The sequence below is a fragment of the Anguilla rostrata genome, chromosome 3 (assembly GCF_018555375.3).
Source record: "Anguilla rostrata isolate EN2019 chromosome 3, ASM1855537v3, whole genome shotgun sequence".
NCBI lineage: Eukaryota > Metazoa > Chordata > Actinopteri > Anguilliformes > Anguillidae > Anguilla > Anguilla rostrata.
The window spans coordinates 67,426,725-67,444,224 of record NC_057935.1 but is presented as its reverse complement, the minus strand read 5'-3'; the positions used below and the strand labels follow the sequence as shown (position 1 = coordinate 67,444,224).

Below are 17,500 nucleotides of genomic sequence, written 5' to 3'. Positions count from 1 at the left end.
CCATGTTGCTTTCATCTGCCACTGAAAGAGAAGAGAGAGACGGCGTGAGGAGGGGGAGACGCGAGGGGGAGAGAGGAGGGGAACACACTCAACTGGAGTAACCTTTTAACGGCCCGTAATTACAGACACATGCTCGACTGCGCAGCTGTGATCAATACAAATCAACTGCGGCTGCTTTCCACTGCCCGCCCCCGATAAGATATCTGAGAGGAAGTGTGTGAGTGCGTGTGCACGCGTGTGTGAGACGAAGAGTGTGTGAGACGAAGAGTGTGTGCATGTGTGTATGTATGTGTTTGTGTGTGAGAGAGAGGAAGAGTGTGTGTGTGCGTGTAAGATGTGAGTGTGTGTGCGTGTATAAGACGTGTGTGTGTATGAGTGAGTGTGTGCGTGTTTGTGCGCTTGTGAGTGTGTGTGTGTGTGCTTGTCAGCGTGTGTGTAAGATGTGCGTGAGTGTGTGTGCACGCTTACGAGTGAGATGTGCATGCCTATGAGAAGTGTGTGTGTGTGTGTGTGTGTGTGTATGTATGTGTTTGTGTGTGAGAGAGAGGAAGTGTGTGTGCGTGTTTGTGCGCGAGTGTGTGTGTGAGCGTATCAGTGTGTGTGTAAGATGTGCGTGAGTGTGCATGCCTATGAGAAGTGTGTGTGTGTGTGTGTGTATACGTGCGAGTGTGGGAATAAAATGTGTGCTGGTGAGAAGTGTGCGTGTGTGTGTGTGTGTGTGTGTCTCTCCTAGCAGGGCAGTGAGTGCACTCTGTTCACACCTGGGGAGGCCTGCCCTTGCTGACAGCAGGGCAGGGCGGGGGCAGGGAGGTGGGGCGGGGGTGGGCTTTCCTTTACACGGGTAAACTCTGGGAGCTTGAACAAACAATTTAACACCCCTGGCAAACGGCGAGGGAGAGAGCGGGGACAGGCACGGCTATTTCAGTCTCCCTTCTGTTATTTTCTGCTTTTATTTCCTGTGGCGAGGTCCACACGGCGGCCGAGAGAAATTGTTTTGCACAGACAGACGCGGCAGAGCAAGGTCCCTCCGACTCTGGACGCTCGCTTTGTGTGGGGGAAAAAAAAAATGATGACAGACGGCGATTTCTTTCAGGCAGAAGACACGGCGTACGAAAAGATACGGAATTGCAATTGCGTGTCGAAAACGTGACATCCTACGTTTTTTTTCTTTCTTTTTTTTGTTATAAGTTTCAAATTCAAATCTCTCTGAATTTGATCCACCTCCCCAGCCCATTTTTTTACACCCAGCACCAGCAGCACCATTTGGGCGGCGCTGAAAGTTCCACTGGGCGTGTTTCTAATTAAGCGGGCGTTGCCGGGAGACGCGGCGCTTCCGTGCGCCTGCATTACGTCTGCGGCCGCACCGCCGCCCGCCGCGTTCGCTCGGGGGAGCGAGGGGGGGACGGAAAAGTTACCGACGCCGGTTTCGCGGGGCGGTCGACCGCGTCCGCGGCGGGTACAGGCCGCTCGGCGGTCCTCCCCGCCGCTCTCCGCGTTACCGCTCAGACCTGATTGGGCGGTGGGTTTTTTGGGGTGTGGCGCGGGGGGCCGCACGAACGACTGTGCTGTCAATTCAGGAGGAGCGCAGCGCTGGAATCACACCCAACACAGGGAGGGGCCGTCTGTAGGTGATGGGGGGGAGGGGGGGGGGGGGCTCAGACAAATATGCACATTGTATAGTTCAGGCAGCTTGGGGGCGGGGCCCAGAGAAACGGAACCGAACAGGAAGAGGAGAGGCAGCTGTCAGAAGAACTGCACCGTGGGAGAAACATTAATAGCTTTTCATTACATCGCAATTTCTTTTAAATAATTCTTTCCATTTTTAATGGGGTCATATTTCCCAGTAGAATGAATAAGGGAAAAGGGGAAAAAAAAACAGCGATGGAAAGAGAAGGGAGGAGGGAGGGCATGAGAGGGAGAGAGAGAGAGGAGACAGAGAGAGGGTCAGCGTCGTAGTTTGGTGATGAGGGATTTTATGGGATCTGGATCATTTGACATATTCAAACCTGTTCTGTTCACACGTTATCACACACACACACACACACACACACACACACACACACACACGCATGCACACATGCACACATGCATGCACACGCGCACACACACTTCATCAGTCTATTAATTCACCGTTCTCTCTCTTCAAGTCCTTCCACTTGACACCACTTAGCCTTCACACCCCACCCCATAAGGACCCACAAACATCCCCCTGTTTACAAACCCGGAGAGAGAGAGACACGTCATCCGCTGCACTGTACAATAGAGACTCACTCATCACTAGCATACCGAACAATCACCCATTGTATTATACACTAGTTTCCTTTGTCACATCCACTTTATATATATACATATGTGTGTGTGTGTGTGCATGCGCGCAGAAGTATGTGCCTGCGTGTGTGTGTGCCATCAGTGTTTGTGTGCGTACGTGTGTGTGTGTTTCTGTGTGTGCGCAAGTTTGTACGTGTGTCAGTGTGTGTGCGTGTGCGTGTGCGTGCGTGCGTCTGTGCATGCGTTTGTGTGTTTGTGTGTGTGTGTGCGTGCGTGTGTGTGTGCGTGCGTGCGTGTGCGCGAGTGTGTGTGTGTATGTGTGTGTGCGTGCGCGCGTGCGTGCGTTCATGTGTTTGCGTGTTCGTGTGTGCGTGCGTTTGCGCATGTACGCGAGTGTGTACGTTCAGCTTTTCACAACCAGCTCCGGGAAAATATGTCACAGCCCGGCAACACGAGGCCTGCAGTGACATTTAAATAAACGCAGAACCGCGGCGCGGTGGCGGTGCCACAGGACGAGCGCTAATGATTTAAGAGCTTGGGCGCGGCGCGGCGGGGCGAATCCATTAAAGACCAAACAAACCCCGCGACTCGCGGCCCCGAGCGCCTCCCCACCCCCCCCGAAATCCCGCTCTTATTGGTGACCTTTACCGCGCGGCTGCCTCGTGTTCCCGGGGAAGGCCCTCCTTAACCGGCTTAGAGGACCGAGCAGAAAGCGAAAACAGACGTTCGGAACTCCGCAACCCTCCGTAGAATATTCCATTAGGCTTTAAAAATAAACCAAAAATAAAAAAAAACTGCCATAATACTTTTTTTTTTTAAGACCCTACCAATGCCGTAGACCTGAGCAGCTCTGGGGACTGAGGAATCATCCCCAGGGATTAAATGGCATCCTGAAAGGCCCTTTTGAAATAAGGCAGGCGGCCGGTTATGTTCAGGCTGCAGCCTGTACGGTCACCATGGAGAATGAGACCCCCCCCCCCCGCAGACACACACCTCTCCGGACACATTCAGCCTCGGAAATGAGACAGATGCTACCCCCCCCCCCCCCCCCGGTACGCTGCATTACGTTGCTAGGGGACCCTCTGTGTTACAGTCTGATCTGTGTTACGGTGCCTCAGATTGATTCAGGGGGGGTGACAGATTGATGTGGCCCGCGTCCGCGGTGGAAAATCTGACTCTTCCATATTCTGGGTGTCACGTTGATTCCTTTTCCAAGTCAGTGCTTCTGTGTGCGCTGATCCATTCAAAAAAAAAAATTAAATAAATCTACATGTTGTCTAAGCAGCGGATTGGCCATTCATGGTTTTTTTCTTCATGATGTAACCAGTTTAGCTCATTCATCCCCACAACGCAAAGCCCTGCAGACACACAAGCACATCCTGCCCTGTAGGAGCCTGCACGGCCTCAGTGTTTGGGTGCTAACCTGTACTCGATGGCTCTTGAACAAGAGGACCCCGCATTATTGATTTGAACCTTGTTTTTTTTTCCTACATGAATTTGCCAGGTCAATAAAAGTCTGTAACACACACCTTTTCTAAGAGTGACTTGCTACTCCTCTTGAGTTTGTACAATTTCCAGATTGGTACTTAGCAGACGTGTTCCTCTCTACATCACTTAACCAGTTGAACACATTCATCCCCACATAAAGCAAAGTCCTGTGAGCACCTACAGTAAGTACACATGCCCTGCCCTGCAGAAGCTTGCTTGGCCTCTGTGTTTGAGTGGTGGCCTGTACTTGACGGTCCTTGAACTAGAGGACCCCAATGTTATTGATTTGAAACCTTTTTTTTCTTTCCTGCATGGACTTGCCAACTTGATAATAAAGGTCTTAATCACATCGTAAGAAGAGTGACTCGGTACCCCTCTCAATTTTATACAGTTTACAGTGTGGTAGTGAGCAGACGTAGTTCACTCGCATGCACTACATTTCCCATACTGCACAGCTGCACGGCCCTTTTGAGCGCTGTGACTGCCTGCTCTCAGTCCTAACAGTGACAGGTCCCGGCTGTCCCTCTGGCCTGACGTCCAGCTGACGGCTTGACGCTTCCCGCTCGGTATCAATCAGACGACAGAGAGCAGTTTATCTCAGAAAGAGAGCCCCCCTCCCCCCCCCCCCCCCCCCCCCGCGCTCCGGGGTCACTGTACGGCACGGCGCGGTTATCACACCAGGCACGGCGCCGGCATTAAGCTGTCAATCACTGTCCAACGCCATTTCAGAGCACACATGACAGAGGCCTTAAAGACAGGTCACACTGAGAAGGATAACAGCATCCCAACCGGCAATGGACAGCAGGACATACTGATCACTGGACACACTGTATAGGCTATATAACAGCATCCCAACCTGCACTGGACTACAGGACATACTTATCACTGGACACACTGTATAGGCTAAATAACAGGATCCCAACCTGCAATGGACTACAGGACATACTGATCACTGGACACACTGTATAGGCTACATAACAGCATCCCAACCGGCAATGGACAGCAGGACATACTGATTACAGCCCACACTGTATAGACTATATAACAGGATCCCAACCTGCCATGGACAGCAGGACATACTGATCACTGGACACACTGTATAGGCTACATAACAGCATCCCAACCTGCAATGGACTACAGGACATACTTATCACTGGACACACTGTATAGGCTACATAACAGGATCCCAACCGGCAATGGACAGCAGGACATACTTATCACTGGACACACTGTATAGGCTATATAACAGGATCCCAACCTGCAATGGACTACAGGGCATACTTATCACTGGCCACACCGTATAGACTATACTGTATAACAGCATCCTAACCTGCAATGGACAGCAGGACATACTGATAACAGCCCACGCTGTATAGGCTATATAACAGCATCCTAACCTGCAATGGACAGCAGGACATACTGATAACAGCCCACGCTGTATAGGCTATATAACAGGATCCCAACCTGCAATGGACTACAGGACATACTTATCACTGGATACACTGTATAGGCTATATAACAGCATCCCAACCTGCACTGGACTACAGGACATACTTATCACTGGATACACTGTATAGGCTATATAACAGCATCCCAACCTGCACTGGACTACAGGACATACTTATCACTGGATACATGTATAGGCTATAACAGCATCCCAACCTGCACTGACTACAGGACATACTTATCATGATACACTGATAGGCTATAACAGTATTCCAACCTGCAATGGACAGCAGGACATACTGATCACTGGACACACTGTATAGGCTATATACACAAATTAATAAGCAGACTAAATGAATGCTGAGAAAGTGACTATGACCACAGTAACAATAACAACAACAAGAACAACAAAAATAATAATGATAATAGTTGTTTTTGTTATGATACAAGGTCATTTTTATAATTATGGTTGTGTTGTAACCAGCTCCATCCAACTGGCCTTGAGTCATTTACATACATTCATAGTTTCAGCTACTGGCCTCACACTCATTAAAACACATATGCAATCCAAAGATTGTTGGTAAAATATGCCTTCTTCAATTTCTCTCATCTCTGGGCTGTTCCGGTTCCTTGGTCAACAGATCTAGAGCAGATCGACTTCCAAAATGGCCACTTCTGAACATTTAGAGCCTTTTATTCCCCCCCCACATCACGTAACGACGGTCGCTACTTCTGCTCTTGACCTGTCGGGTCAAAAACGGTGAATAATGGCCACAAACCCACAAAGCCGACCAATCAGGAACGATCGCGGCCCCCCTGAGGCAATCTACGGCTTGGCTCGAACCCAACTGCGCGAAGACAGTGCGTGCGTGCTGACCGGGTCACTGTTTTGTCAAGATGGATGGCGACGAGGACCAGTATCACTCCGAAGCTCCTATCAGCCGCCGTGTCCTCCAACGGCATCGCTTTAAACCGCCGTTTTCTCCGAGAGAAGAAGAAGAAGAAGAGAAGAGGAGAAGAGGAAGAGATAAAGGAACGGGCGAGAGAGGAGGCCCGCCGTAATGAAACCGATCAGTCGTCTTTCGGGCCGGGGCGGTGGGGCGAGGTGCTGTGGGGAACCCAATATGGGAAACCTAATGAACTGTAATTCAAAATCTGCTGCGTCCTCTGTTTTAGCAAAATGAAATATTCCTCTCTCTCTTGTCTAATGAAAGAAAGGAAGAAAAAAAAAAAGAGTTAATAGGGTCCATCCTCGGCTAATATGTGAAAATGTGCTGCGGCTTCCCATTTTTTTACCGTCCGCGTTCAATTTTTAGAGCGATCGGGAACCTATCAGGCCCATAAAGGAAATGGCCTCCAGCAGCCCGGGGTTTCAATTCCATCCCACTGCCTCTCAATCCCTCACAGCCCCGCGGCACTGAGCGTGTGCGCGCACCTCTACCCGCCAACCCGCCCGTTCCTCAGTAATGCGCCAACCCGCTCATCTCTCAGTAATGCGTCAACACGTTTGTCTCTCAGCACACCTCAACCCGCCCACCCGCTCATCTCTCAGTAATGTGCCAACATGCTCATCTCTCAGTAATGTGCCAACATGCTCATCTCTCAGTAATGTGCCAACATGCTCATCTCTCAGTAATCTGCCAACATGCTCATCTCTCAGTACTGTGCCAACACGCTCATCTCTCAGTAATGTGCCAACATGCTCATCCCTCAGTAATGTGCCAACACGCTCATCTCTCAGTAATGTGCCAACATGCTCATCCCTCAGTAATGTGCCAACATGCTCATCCCTCAGTAATGTGCCAACATGCTCATCTCTCAGTAATGTGCCAACATGCTCATCTCTCAGTAATGTGCCAACATGCTCATCCCTCAGTAATGTGCCAACACGCTCATCTCTCAGTAATGTGCCAACATGCTCATCTCTCAGTAATGTGCCAACATGCTCATCTCTCAGTAATGTGCCAACACGCTCATCTCTCAGTAATGTGCCAACACGCTCATCTCTCAGTAATGTGCCAACACGCTCATCTCTCAGTAATGTGCCAACATGCTCATCTCTCAGTAATGTGCCAACATGCTCATCTCTCAGTAATGTGCCAACATGCTCATCTCTCAGTAATGTGCCAACATGCTCATCTCTCAGTAATGTGCCAACATGCTCATCTCTCAGTAATGTGCCAACATGCTCATCTCTCAGTAATGTGCCAACACGCTCATCTCTCAGTAATGTGCCAACATGCTCATCTCTCAGTAATGTGCCAACATGCTCATCTCTCAGTAATGTGCCAACATGCTCATCACTCAGTAATGTGCCAACACGCTCATCTCTCAGTAATGTGCCAACATGCTCATCTCTCAGTAATGTGCCAACATGCTCATCTCTCACTAATGCGCCAACATGCTCATCTCTCAGTAATGTGCCAACATGCTCATCTCTCAGTAATGTGCCAACATGCTCATCACTCAGTAATGTGCCAACATGCTCATCTCTCACTAATGCGCCAACATGCTCATCTCTCAGTAATGCGCCAACATGCTCATCTCTCAGTAATGTGCCAACATGCTCATCACTCAGTAATGTGCCAACATGCTCATCACTCAGTAATGTGCCAACATGCTCATCACTCAGTAATGTGCCAACATGCTCATCTCTCAGTAATGCGCCAACATGCTCATCTCTCAGTAATGTGCCAACATGCTCATCTCTCAGTAATGTGCCAACACGCTCATCTCTCAGTAATGTGCCAACACGCTCATCACTCAGTAATGTGCCAACATGCTCATCTCTCAGTAATGCGCCAACACGCTCATCACTCAGTAATGCGCCAACACGCTCATCTCTCAGTAATGTGCCAACACGCTCATCACTCAGTAATGTGCCAACATGCTCATCACTCAGTAATGTGCCAACATGCTCATCACTCAGTAATGTGCCAACATGCTCATCTCTCAGTAATGTGCCAACACGCTCATCTCTCAGTAATGCGCCAACATGCTCATCTCTCAGTAATGTGCCAACACGCTCATCCCTCAGTAATGTGCCAACATGCTCATCCCTCAGTATTGTAGCAAAGGCCACTACAGAAGAGCGATGTCTATAAGCTCAGTCGCCACGATGTCGCTTCTGCAGCCGTTACCCGGGTCTCGTAATAACTCGCACGTTCATAACGACCCGGACCCTGCACAGAACCGCGTGTCGCCACGTTCCTCCGCTAACCCTTCGCCCTGCCCCCCCTCAGCTCCTTCTGCTGCTTGTGAGCGAGAGAGATACACAACAACAGATTAGCATTAGCATCCGTCCAAAGGTTAATGCAGAGACTGAGCAGAGTCAGTGAAGGAGCAGGGAATAAATGCCAGTTAGCGTTTTTACCGGAATTAGCCAACCGTCTCCGGGCCCTTTGTCCACCACCGCCTCTCCGTCTTCGTAATCGACTTCATTATCATAATCATCTCCCCCCCCCCCCCCCCATCAGCACCAGCATCACCATTAAACGCAAGGCCAGCATAGAGGCTGTCAAAGGTTGGTGTAAAACACATCACGCTTGTTTGCCGCGTTGTGTGATGTTTCCGCGGCGAGATCGAGGTCATTTTCGCTCCGGGGAAGAAATCCCCCTCCGCCCGTCTCCGAGTTTTCATTATCCGACGCGCGGCTTGGCGTTCCGGAGTTTTTCCGGAACAATCGCGGGAACGGCCTTCGCTTGGCTTCGGCCTCCGTGTGTGCGTGTGTGTGTGTGTGTCTGCGTGTGTGTGTGTGTGTGTGTGTGTGTGTGTGTGTCTTTCCCTAATTAACTCACACCGGAGTCTATGCGGGATCACACACTGCATCAGACAAAGCAGACAGGAATAAGGGCAGAGCAGCGTTGTGGTGTGCAATAGAAATCAACTGCGCATGGATAATAAGATAATCTCAAGAAACAGGCCCTTGTTTTACTCTTTACTGGCTCTTCTGAAAGAAACAGGGTCTTTCGTTCAAGTGTAGAAACAAGCTCTTTACACTTCTAACCGTAGAAACGAGCTCTTTTTAAAGAAACCGTCTCACTTTACCTTTAACTATAAGCACTTAAGAAAACCCAGTATCAGCACCAACCAGGAGCAGCATAGAAGTTGTTTTGGAGTCGATCTGCTAAGCTCCTCTTCTTCCACCACAAAAAAAGTCATGCCCTCCTCCTGCCCCCAGTCACGTGATCACGGTGCCCAAGACAGGAAACCCTACCCCGCACAGGCCTCAAACGCCCCGTTTGAAGTCTGTTTGCACAACCGCGGGAGCGTATTATGCAGGTACAGCGGCCTGCAGCGGTATTAAATTCCCGCGTGTTTGTTTCCACAGGTTGCGAGCCAGCGTGCGCATAGGTGCGTCTGGAATCTGGATTTGCTTTTCGGTGAGCGAACGACAGAAGCGCAAGGATTTGCATTCCCGGCTCTGTTTTCACAGCTTAGTTTTGAGCCGCTCGACAGGAGGGCGAACAGAAGAACACGAGAAGCGCCTCTCAAGGACCCCCCCCCCCCCCCGATTTATTTTGGCGCGGCCGAGGCGAATATTATTACGCTTCAAATTTCTATTAAAAATAAGATTCAGAGTTTCTATTATTCATGAAGTACAGTACGGAGGAGGTGGGGGGGTGGACTTATTCTCTACATGCATTATTAATATCCCCCCTCCCCCCCCCCCACACCCTTATCACAGGCCTTCAATTTCACGCGAAGAGTTTCCGAACCAAATGACTTGCACACTCATGTGAGACTGCGCAGAATCGCCACGGCGACTCCTCTCCATGGCGACCGGCCGTTTCCAGGCGGCGGTGGCGGTAAGCCCGCCCTGGCGCTGCCGCGTTGGGTTCCGCGCGGTAACGCGTTCGTTAAAATAAGGCCACGCGGCGCGGGTTTGCCGCGAGTCTGTGAGGCGAGGCGTGTGGGGTGGAGCCTCCCCTTTTTATCTTTTTATTTTTTATTTATTTTTTATTAGATTTGCGATATTCGAACGTCCAACACAAATTAATCGCGTTAGGCCTGAGAGGCACATTGATCCGGGGTCTCTAACATGCACTTAGGCCTGTCAGTTGGCATTTAATATCAAAAAGAGATTACTTTCTGCTTCCTGAGTGCCTGCTGCACCCACCCTCCTCCCTTCAGACATAAAGAGCAAGGGGAAAAAAGCACTCAGGAGTGTGGCAGACATTAAACACAGGGTTCCTCCTGTGTGTGAGTGTGTGTGTGTGTGTGTGTGCGTGTACATGTGAGTGTGTGTGTGTGTGTGTGTGTGTGTGTGTGTGTGTGTGTGTGTGTGTGTGTGTGTGTGTGTACATGTGAGTGTGTCAGTGTGTGTGTGTGTGAGCGTGAGTGTGTGTGAGTGTGTACATGCGTGTATGTGTGTGTGTATGTGTGCCTGTGAGTGAGTGTGTGTGTGTGTGAGTGTGAGCGCACACGTGTGTGGGAGTGAGTGTGCGCATGCATGCGTCTTTCCAGGAGTGCAAGGTGACCCTGTCTGCGCATCAGAGAATGAGGATCTATGGATCTGCAGCACCATCATCCCGCTACGCACCAGCTAGCCTCGCTCCTGGACGGGAGCCAGGGGGCGGAGTCAGAGACGCAGCAGTCTAAGGGCCGCTTCATCCTCTGACATTCCCCAACGATTTATGCCCCCCCATATAAACATGATGACTGTAAATCCTGTCAGAGTGGACAGGGGGAGCGGAGGGCCAGCTCGCAGTACCTGCGTGTGACCAGAGGGGACACTGGCTCACCTAAGTCCATGCTCTTGGAGGACTTGACGTGATGGTACTCCGGCTGCCTGGGCTGCTGCCTGTCGGGGCGCGAGGACTCGACGGGGTACGAGCCCGGCTCCAGGTCCGGGCTGCGGGGGGGGAACAGACAGAATAGCTGATGAAATATTTAAGGCCTTAACACTGCATTGAATTTTCCTTCCATCTACCTGCCCGTTTCAGTGAACTGATTTATCACTTAGAATAAGAAATCTGTGGGGGGATGGGGGGGGTTTTTGTGTGTTCCCAAAATATGGTTCTGGAGCCTAGATAGGACCCATCCCCGATCCAGACTGGCTTATGGCCTATGCATGTGAAGAGCAGTAATCTTATCGTTAGCGTGTCAGAAAGAGCGGATGTCAGACAGGTGTGTACAGAGCATGGAGAGGGGTGTACACCTACCTCCAGTTACGTGTGTTATGGGGACTGGAGCCGGCGTCGTCCTCCAGCTGAGTGGCAGGAGAAGGTGGCGGGGGGAACTCCTCTTCATCCTCCTCTTCCTCCATGTGGTCGTATCGTCCATTTGGAACCCCTTCAGGAACTGGAGAGAAAGGGAGAGAACACTGAGACCATGGACCAGCGGGGGCACTAAGACCATGGGACAGATGGAGCACTAAGACCATGGGACAGCTGGAACACTAAGACCATGGGACAGCTGGGGCACTAAGACCATGGGACAGCTGGAACACTAAGACCATGGGACAGCTGGGGCACTAAGACCATGGGACAGCTGGAGCACTAAGACCATGGGACAGCTGGAACACTAGACATGGACGTGGAGCACTAAGGCAATGGGACAGCTGGAACACATGGACAGCTGGTCCAGCCAGGGACAGCTGGACACTAAGACCAGACAGTGGAGCACTAAGACCCGGGTCGCTGGACACTAAGACCATGGGACAGCTGGAGCACTAAGACCATGGGACAGCTGGTAGCACTGAGACCATGGGACAGCTGGAGCACTAAGACCATGGAGCTGTACGCTGAGACCATGGGACAGCTGGTGCACTAAGACCATGGGACAGCTGGAACCAAGACCATGGGACAGCTGGAACACCAAGACCATGGGATAGCTGGAAAACTAAGACCATGGGACAGCTGGAACACTAAGACCATGGGACAGCTGGGCACTAGACCATGGACAGCTGGGCACTAGACCATGGGACACGCTGGACACTAGGACCATGGACAGCTGGAGCACTAAGACCATGGGACAGCGGGAGCACTAAGACCATGGGACAGCTGGAACACTGAGACCATGGGACAGGTGGAGCACTGAGACCATGGGACAGGTGGAGCACTGAGACCATGGGACAGGTGGAGCACTAAGACCACAGGACAGCTGGAGCACTAAGACCATGGGACAGCTGGAACACTAGGACCATGGGACAGTGGGAGCACTAAGGCAATGGGACAGCTGGAACCATGGGACAGCTGGTGCACTGAGGCCATGGGACAGCTGGAACACTAAGACCATGGGACAGCTGGAGCACTAAGACCACGGGTCAGCTGGAACACTAAGACCATGGGACAGCTGGAGCACTAAGACCATGGGACAGCTGGTGCACTGAGACCATGGGACAGCTGGAGCACTAAGACCATGGGGCAGCTGGTACACTGAGACCATGGGACAGCTGGTGCACTAAGACCATGGGACAGCTGGAACACCAAGACCATGGGACAGCTGGAACACCAAGACCATGGGATAGCTAGAAAACTAAGACCATGGGACAGCTGGAACACTAAGACCATGGACCAGCTGGGGCACTAAGACCATGGGACAGCTGGGGCACTAAGACCATGGGACAGCTGGAACACTAGGACCATGGGACAGCTGGAGCACTAAGACCATGGGACAGCGGGAGCACTAAGACCATGGGACAGCTGGAACACTAAGACCATGGGACAGCTGGTGCACTGAGACCATGGTTAAAACACGCACGGGAATCTCACACAAATAACATCCTGAGTTCACGGTCAGTAGTTTGGACCACACTGCGACTCAGCACAGTGAGAACACGGTCACATTACCACGGTCAGAGTCAGTGCGGTCACCATAGAAACGTACGTTCCCTCACGTTCGCCCTCAACCTCCACCTCCATCCACATCTCCCATTCTGAGCACGGCGGCGGCTAGGAGCGGTGTGTGTTCGGAACCGATAGCGCAGACAAAAATAATCGCGCAGCGGAGCCACGAAAAATGACAAACCGGCAGGGCGGCGGGGAGACGCCGCTCCCCAAAGACGGAAATCAGGACCCTGACGTATCGAGAGCGATTACGCAAGAGCGATTATGGCGGAAGATTCCGGAAAAAAGAGAAAAAAAGGAAAAAAAAGAAAAAAAGGAACGCCGCACATAATGGTGAAAAAAAACACATCGAACTCGAGGGCGATTAATTTTATAGTGAAATAATGACGGGCGCGCGGACGGGAGCGGCGGGGGCGGGACACTTTGTTTGGGAGTTAATGATGCGCCGTCGCGGATCAGATTACGGGCCGCCCAGGAAACGGCGCCGGGCTGATCTCGGCGGGCGGGCGGCCCGATCTCGGCGGGCGGGCGGGCCGCTGATAAGCCGCTCTTTGAATCGGGGAGTCAGAGGAGCTGCCGGCGGCAGGGATCAGGGCCGCTGATAACGGTGGAGCTCAAGGATCCTTTCAGACGCCGCGGTGGGTCCAAACCACGCCGCGACCTCGGCTTGGCTTTTCCGTGGGTGGCGCGGCCGTGCAGCTGTGGGTCTGACGCATGCGCAGGAGGCTGCAGTGTATGGCCTGTATGCGCAGACGCAGTTGGGGTCTGCAGCTGCAGGTCTGAGGCATGCGCAGTAGCTGCGGCGTTCGGCTCGCATGCGCAGACGCAGTTGGGTCCTGCAGCTGCGTGTCTGACACACGTGCAGTAGCTGTATGCGCAGACGCAGTAGCATTCTGCAGCTGTGGGTCTGACGCAGTTGCAGTAGCTGCATGCGCAGACGCTGTTGGTAGACGCGGCCTGATGTTTATGTGATTGAGCACCTGCCCCTCGGCTCTGTGGTCCTGGGAAGCAGGGCAGGGAAGGCAGACGCATCTCCGGCATTAGCATACGCAAACACAGTGATCATTTTTCATTTCCCCGATTCCACGGCACGGTTATTATTTCAGTATATATCTGTCTTCGGCGCTGATGCGGGGGGAAGGTGATGCATCACTCCCACTCGCACACACTCCGTCACCTCCTGAAGATCACTCTCACTAAAGATGAGCTGATGTTCAAAAACTCACCTCCTCCCTCAGCAGCTCTGCAGGCTCTCTCAGCCGTACACAAACGCACACACACACACACAGGAACGAACACACACACACATAAACGCGCAAACACACACACGCACACACACACTAGCACACTAGCACACACAGTACCACACAAACACAAACGCACACACACACACACAGGAACGAACACACACACACATAAACGCGCAAACACACACACGCACACACACACTAGCACACTAGCACACTAGCACACACAGTACCACACAAACACAAACGCACACACACACACACAGGAACGAACACACACACACATAAACGCGCAAACACACACACGCACACACACACTAGCACACACAGTACCACACAAACACAAACACACACACGGAGACACACACACACACACACACACACACACACACACATAAACGCGCAAACACACACACACAAACACACACACACAAGCGCAGACACATACAGTACACACACACAGGCACACACACAAACACAAACGCACACACATAAATACGCATATACACACACGCGCACACACACACACACACACACACGCAAACACATACAGTACACACACACACAGGAACACACATACAGTACACATGCACATGCATACAGTACAGACAACCACACATACAGACACACATACACATACAGTACACACATGCACATGCATACAGTACACACACACACACACACACACACACACACAAAGACTGAGAAACAAACACACACACACGCAGAGACAGAGAAACACACACACACACACACACACAGTACACACGCACGCACGCGGGCACACATAAACACTTATGTCCTCCAGTCAGAGAAAGCAGGCTGAAATAAACAGACAGTTCCCCGTGAAGATGATGAATCAATAAGGCCGCGCAGCACGGGGAGGTTATTAGCGTCAGCCGCTGCCTCCCAGCGCAGCTCCTGCTTCTCATGTTCCTGGCTGAGTGTGCCCCTCACCTCCAATAACACAGGCCATTATTACCGGGCATGAGCCCACTGCCATCAGCACTCACAGCTGGGAGGGGGCTGTGGCCCAGGCTCGACCGGAACAAACACGTGTACACACGCACACGGACACGCACACGGACATGCACACATACAAGCACGCATACACGCACACGGACATGCACACGTACACACATGTACACGCACACAAACACATGTATACACGCACATATACATGCACACATACAAGCGTGCATACACGCACACGTACACACATGTACACGCACACACACACGTATACACGCCCATGGACATGCACGCATACACGCACACGGACACACATGTACGCGCACACACACACGCCTACACGCACACATACACGCACACATACATGCACACATACAAGCACGCATACACGCACACGCATGCCCATGGACATGCACACGGACATGCATACATACAAGCACACGTACACACATGTATACACGCACATGGACATGCCCACATACAAGCACGCATACACGCACACGTACACACATGTATACACGCACATGGACATGCACACATACAAGCACGCATACACGCACACGTACACACATGTACACGCACACAAACACATGTATACATGCACATGGACCTGCACACATACACACACACACACATGCGCACACACACTACACACACACAACCACAGACAACCTCAAACACACCCGCTCACATACAATCTGCAACCTGAGTTCTGCTGTGATTCATATACCTCCTACACACACACCTATATTTTAAACATATACATTAAAATGTGTATTTGGCATATATATATACACACACACATGCACACACACGCACGCACGCACGCACACGCACAGACTCACATATGCACACAGGCACACACACACGCACAGACTCACATACGCACACAGGCACATACATGCACACGCACAAAAGAAAATGAGTCCCACATTATGTATGCAGGGATGCACACACTACTTCACTGATAATTACTCCGCCTTTTCAAACATGTATTTTATTAAGCCACTTCTTAATATGCAGCTCAGTCCTTTGACATCATTTAACCACTGCATTTCAGTTATTATTCCAGCTAGTCTACAACACGTCAGCATCCCAAAGTACACAAATCTGCCGTGGAACAGAAAGAGCACCCCCCCCCCCAACAGAAAATGCATAATTACCTCAAAAACATTTACATACATATTATATGGAAAAAGGGATTATGGTATAGGTAGGTGCCCCAGATCAGTTTCACTCTTTCAGGTAAGCATACAGTGGCCAGCTGCTCCTGAGGTGGACTGAGCATTTATCTGATTCTGTGAGTTATCCTCCATCACGGACCAGGGCATACAAGCCTGTGACAGAACTACACTACCCCACAGGCTTAGGGAAAGCTACCATGGCAACACAAGCAGTGTGGAATGCGCCCAACCAGCTGCCACACTTTCCCAGGTCAGAAATACAGATTCTCAAGGAAACCAGGACCTATAAGTCTGTATACATAAACACTTGTCCACACAAACCACTTGTGCACCGGGTACCAATAAGAAAATCAAAAAGATAAATATGTTTTCAAGGTTAAAGGGAATTTTTCTTTTTTTTTTAAAGTAGAAGCTTTGTTTTTAAGTCTCTAATTGGGTGGAAAAGCTAAGAAAAGCTATTCCAAAAAGTCGTCCTATTTTTATCAGGCCACACGTACAGCGAGAACAACACCGCAAACACAAAAGCGCCCTAGTTAGGATGCATTTCGGCACGCACCAATCTCAAGGTCGCAACCGACTGTTTACAAGATAAAAGCTGACAAAAAAAACAAGGAAATGCAGCTAATTAGTCTTCCTTGTTAACAACATCCCACCGCTGTCTGGGAAGACAGAGACTACGACAGAACACACGGCCTTATCGTCTTCTGATATTCTCTTTTTGTTTTGGGACGAGGAAAGCAACAAAGGCTGAATCCAGTAAGCAGCCACGGCAGAGATGGTTTAAACCCGAGCGATGCCAGATTTTGAACTGAAGTTCCGCAGGGATCTGGCGTCAGAAACACGCGCTATTCGGCAGGACTGAGCGGGCAGGTTTATTTAAATTAGCGGAGAAGTGGACCGGTGCGGAGAAGAGCGTCACCGCGGCCTTGGCCTGACGGTAAACGGGGGGGGGGGGATCCTTGAGAAAAACGAAAGCCTTTCATGTGGAGTGAGGAGATCGATCGCCTGAGAGTCACGCGCACTTCAAAAGAGCGTCACGCGAGCGAGCCTCGCTGTGTTTCCATTTACTCGAGCGTGTGTGTGTGTGTGTGTGTGTGTGTGTGTA

At 51.0% G+C, this 17,500-nt stretch overlaps 1 protein-coding gene across 1 annotated transcript in view; it reads right to left on the bottom strand.

Moving 5' to 3' along the window:
* pard3bb (par-3 family cell polarity regulator beta b) overlaps nucleotides 1-17,500 on the bottom strand; it is a 273,730-nt gene that overhangs the window by 108,263 nt on the left and 147,967 nt on the right. The window contains 3 exon segments of the mRNA XM_064329842.1: nucleotides 1-21; nucleotides 10,947-11,056; nucleotides 11,367-11,505. The exon segment at nucleotides 1-21 is cut by the window's left edge and continues 19 nt beyond it. Coding sequence (XP_064185912.1) covers nucleotides 1-21; nucleotides 10,947-11,056; nucleotides 11,367-11,505 — 270 coding nt within the window.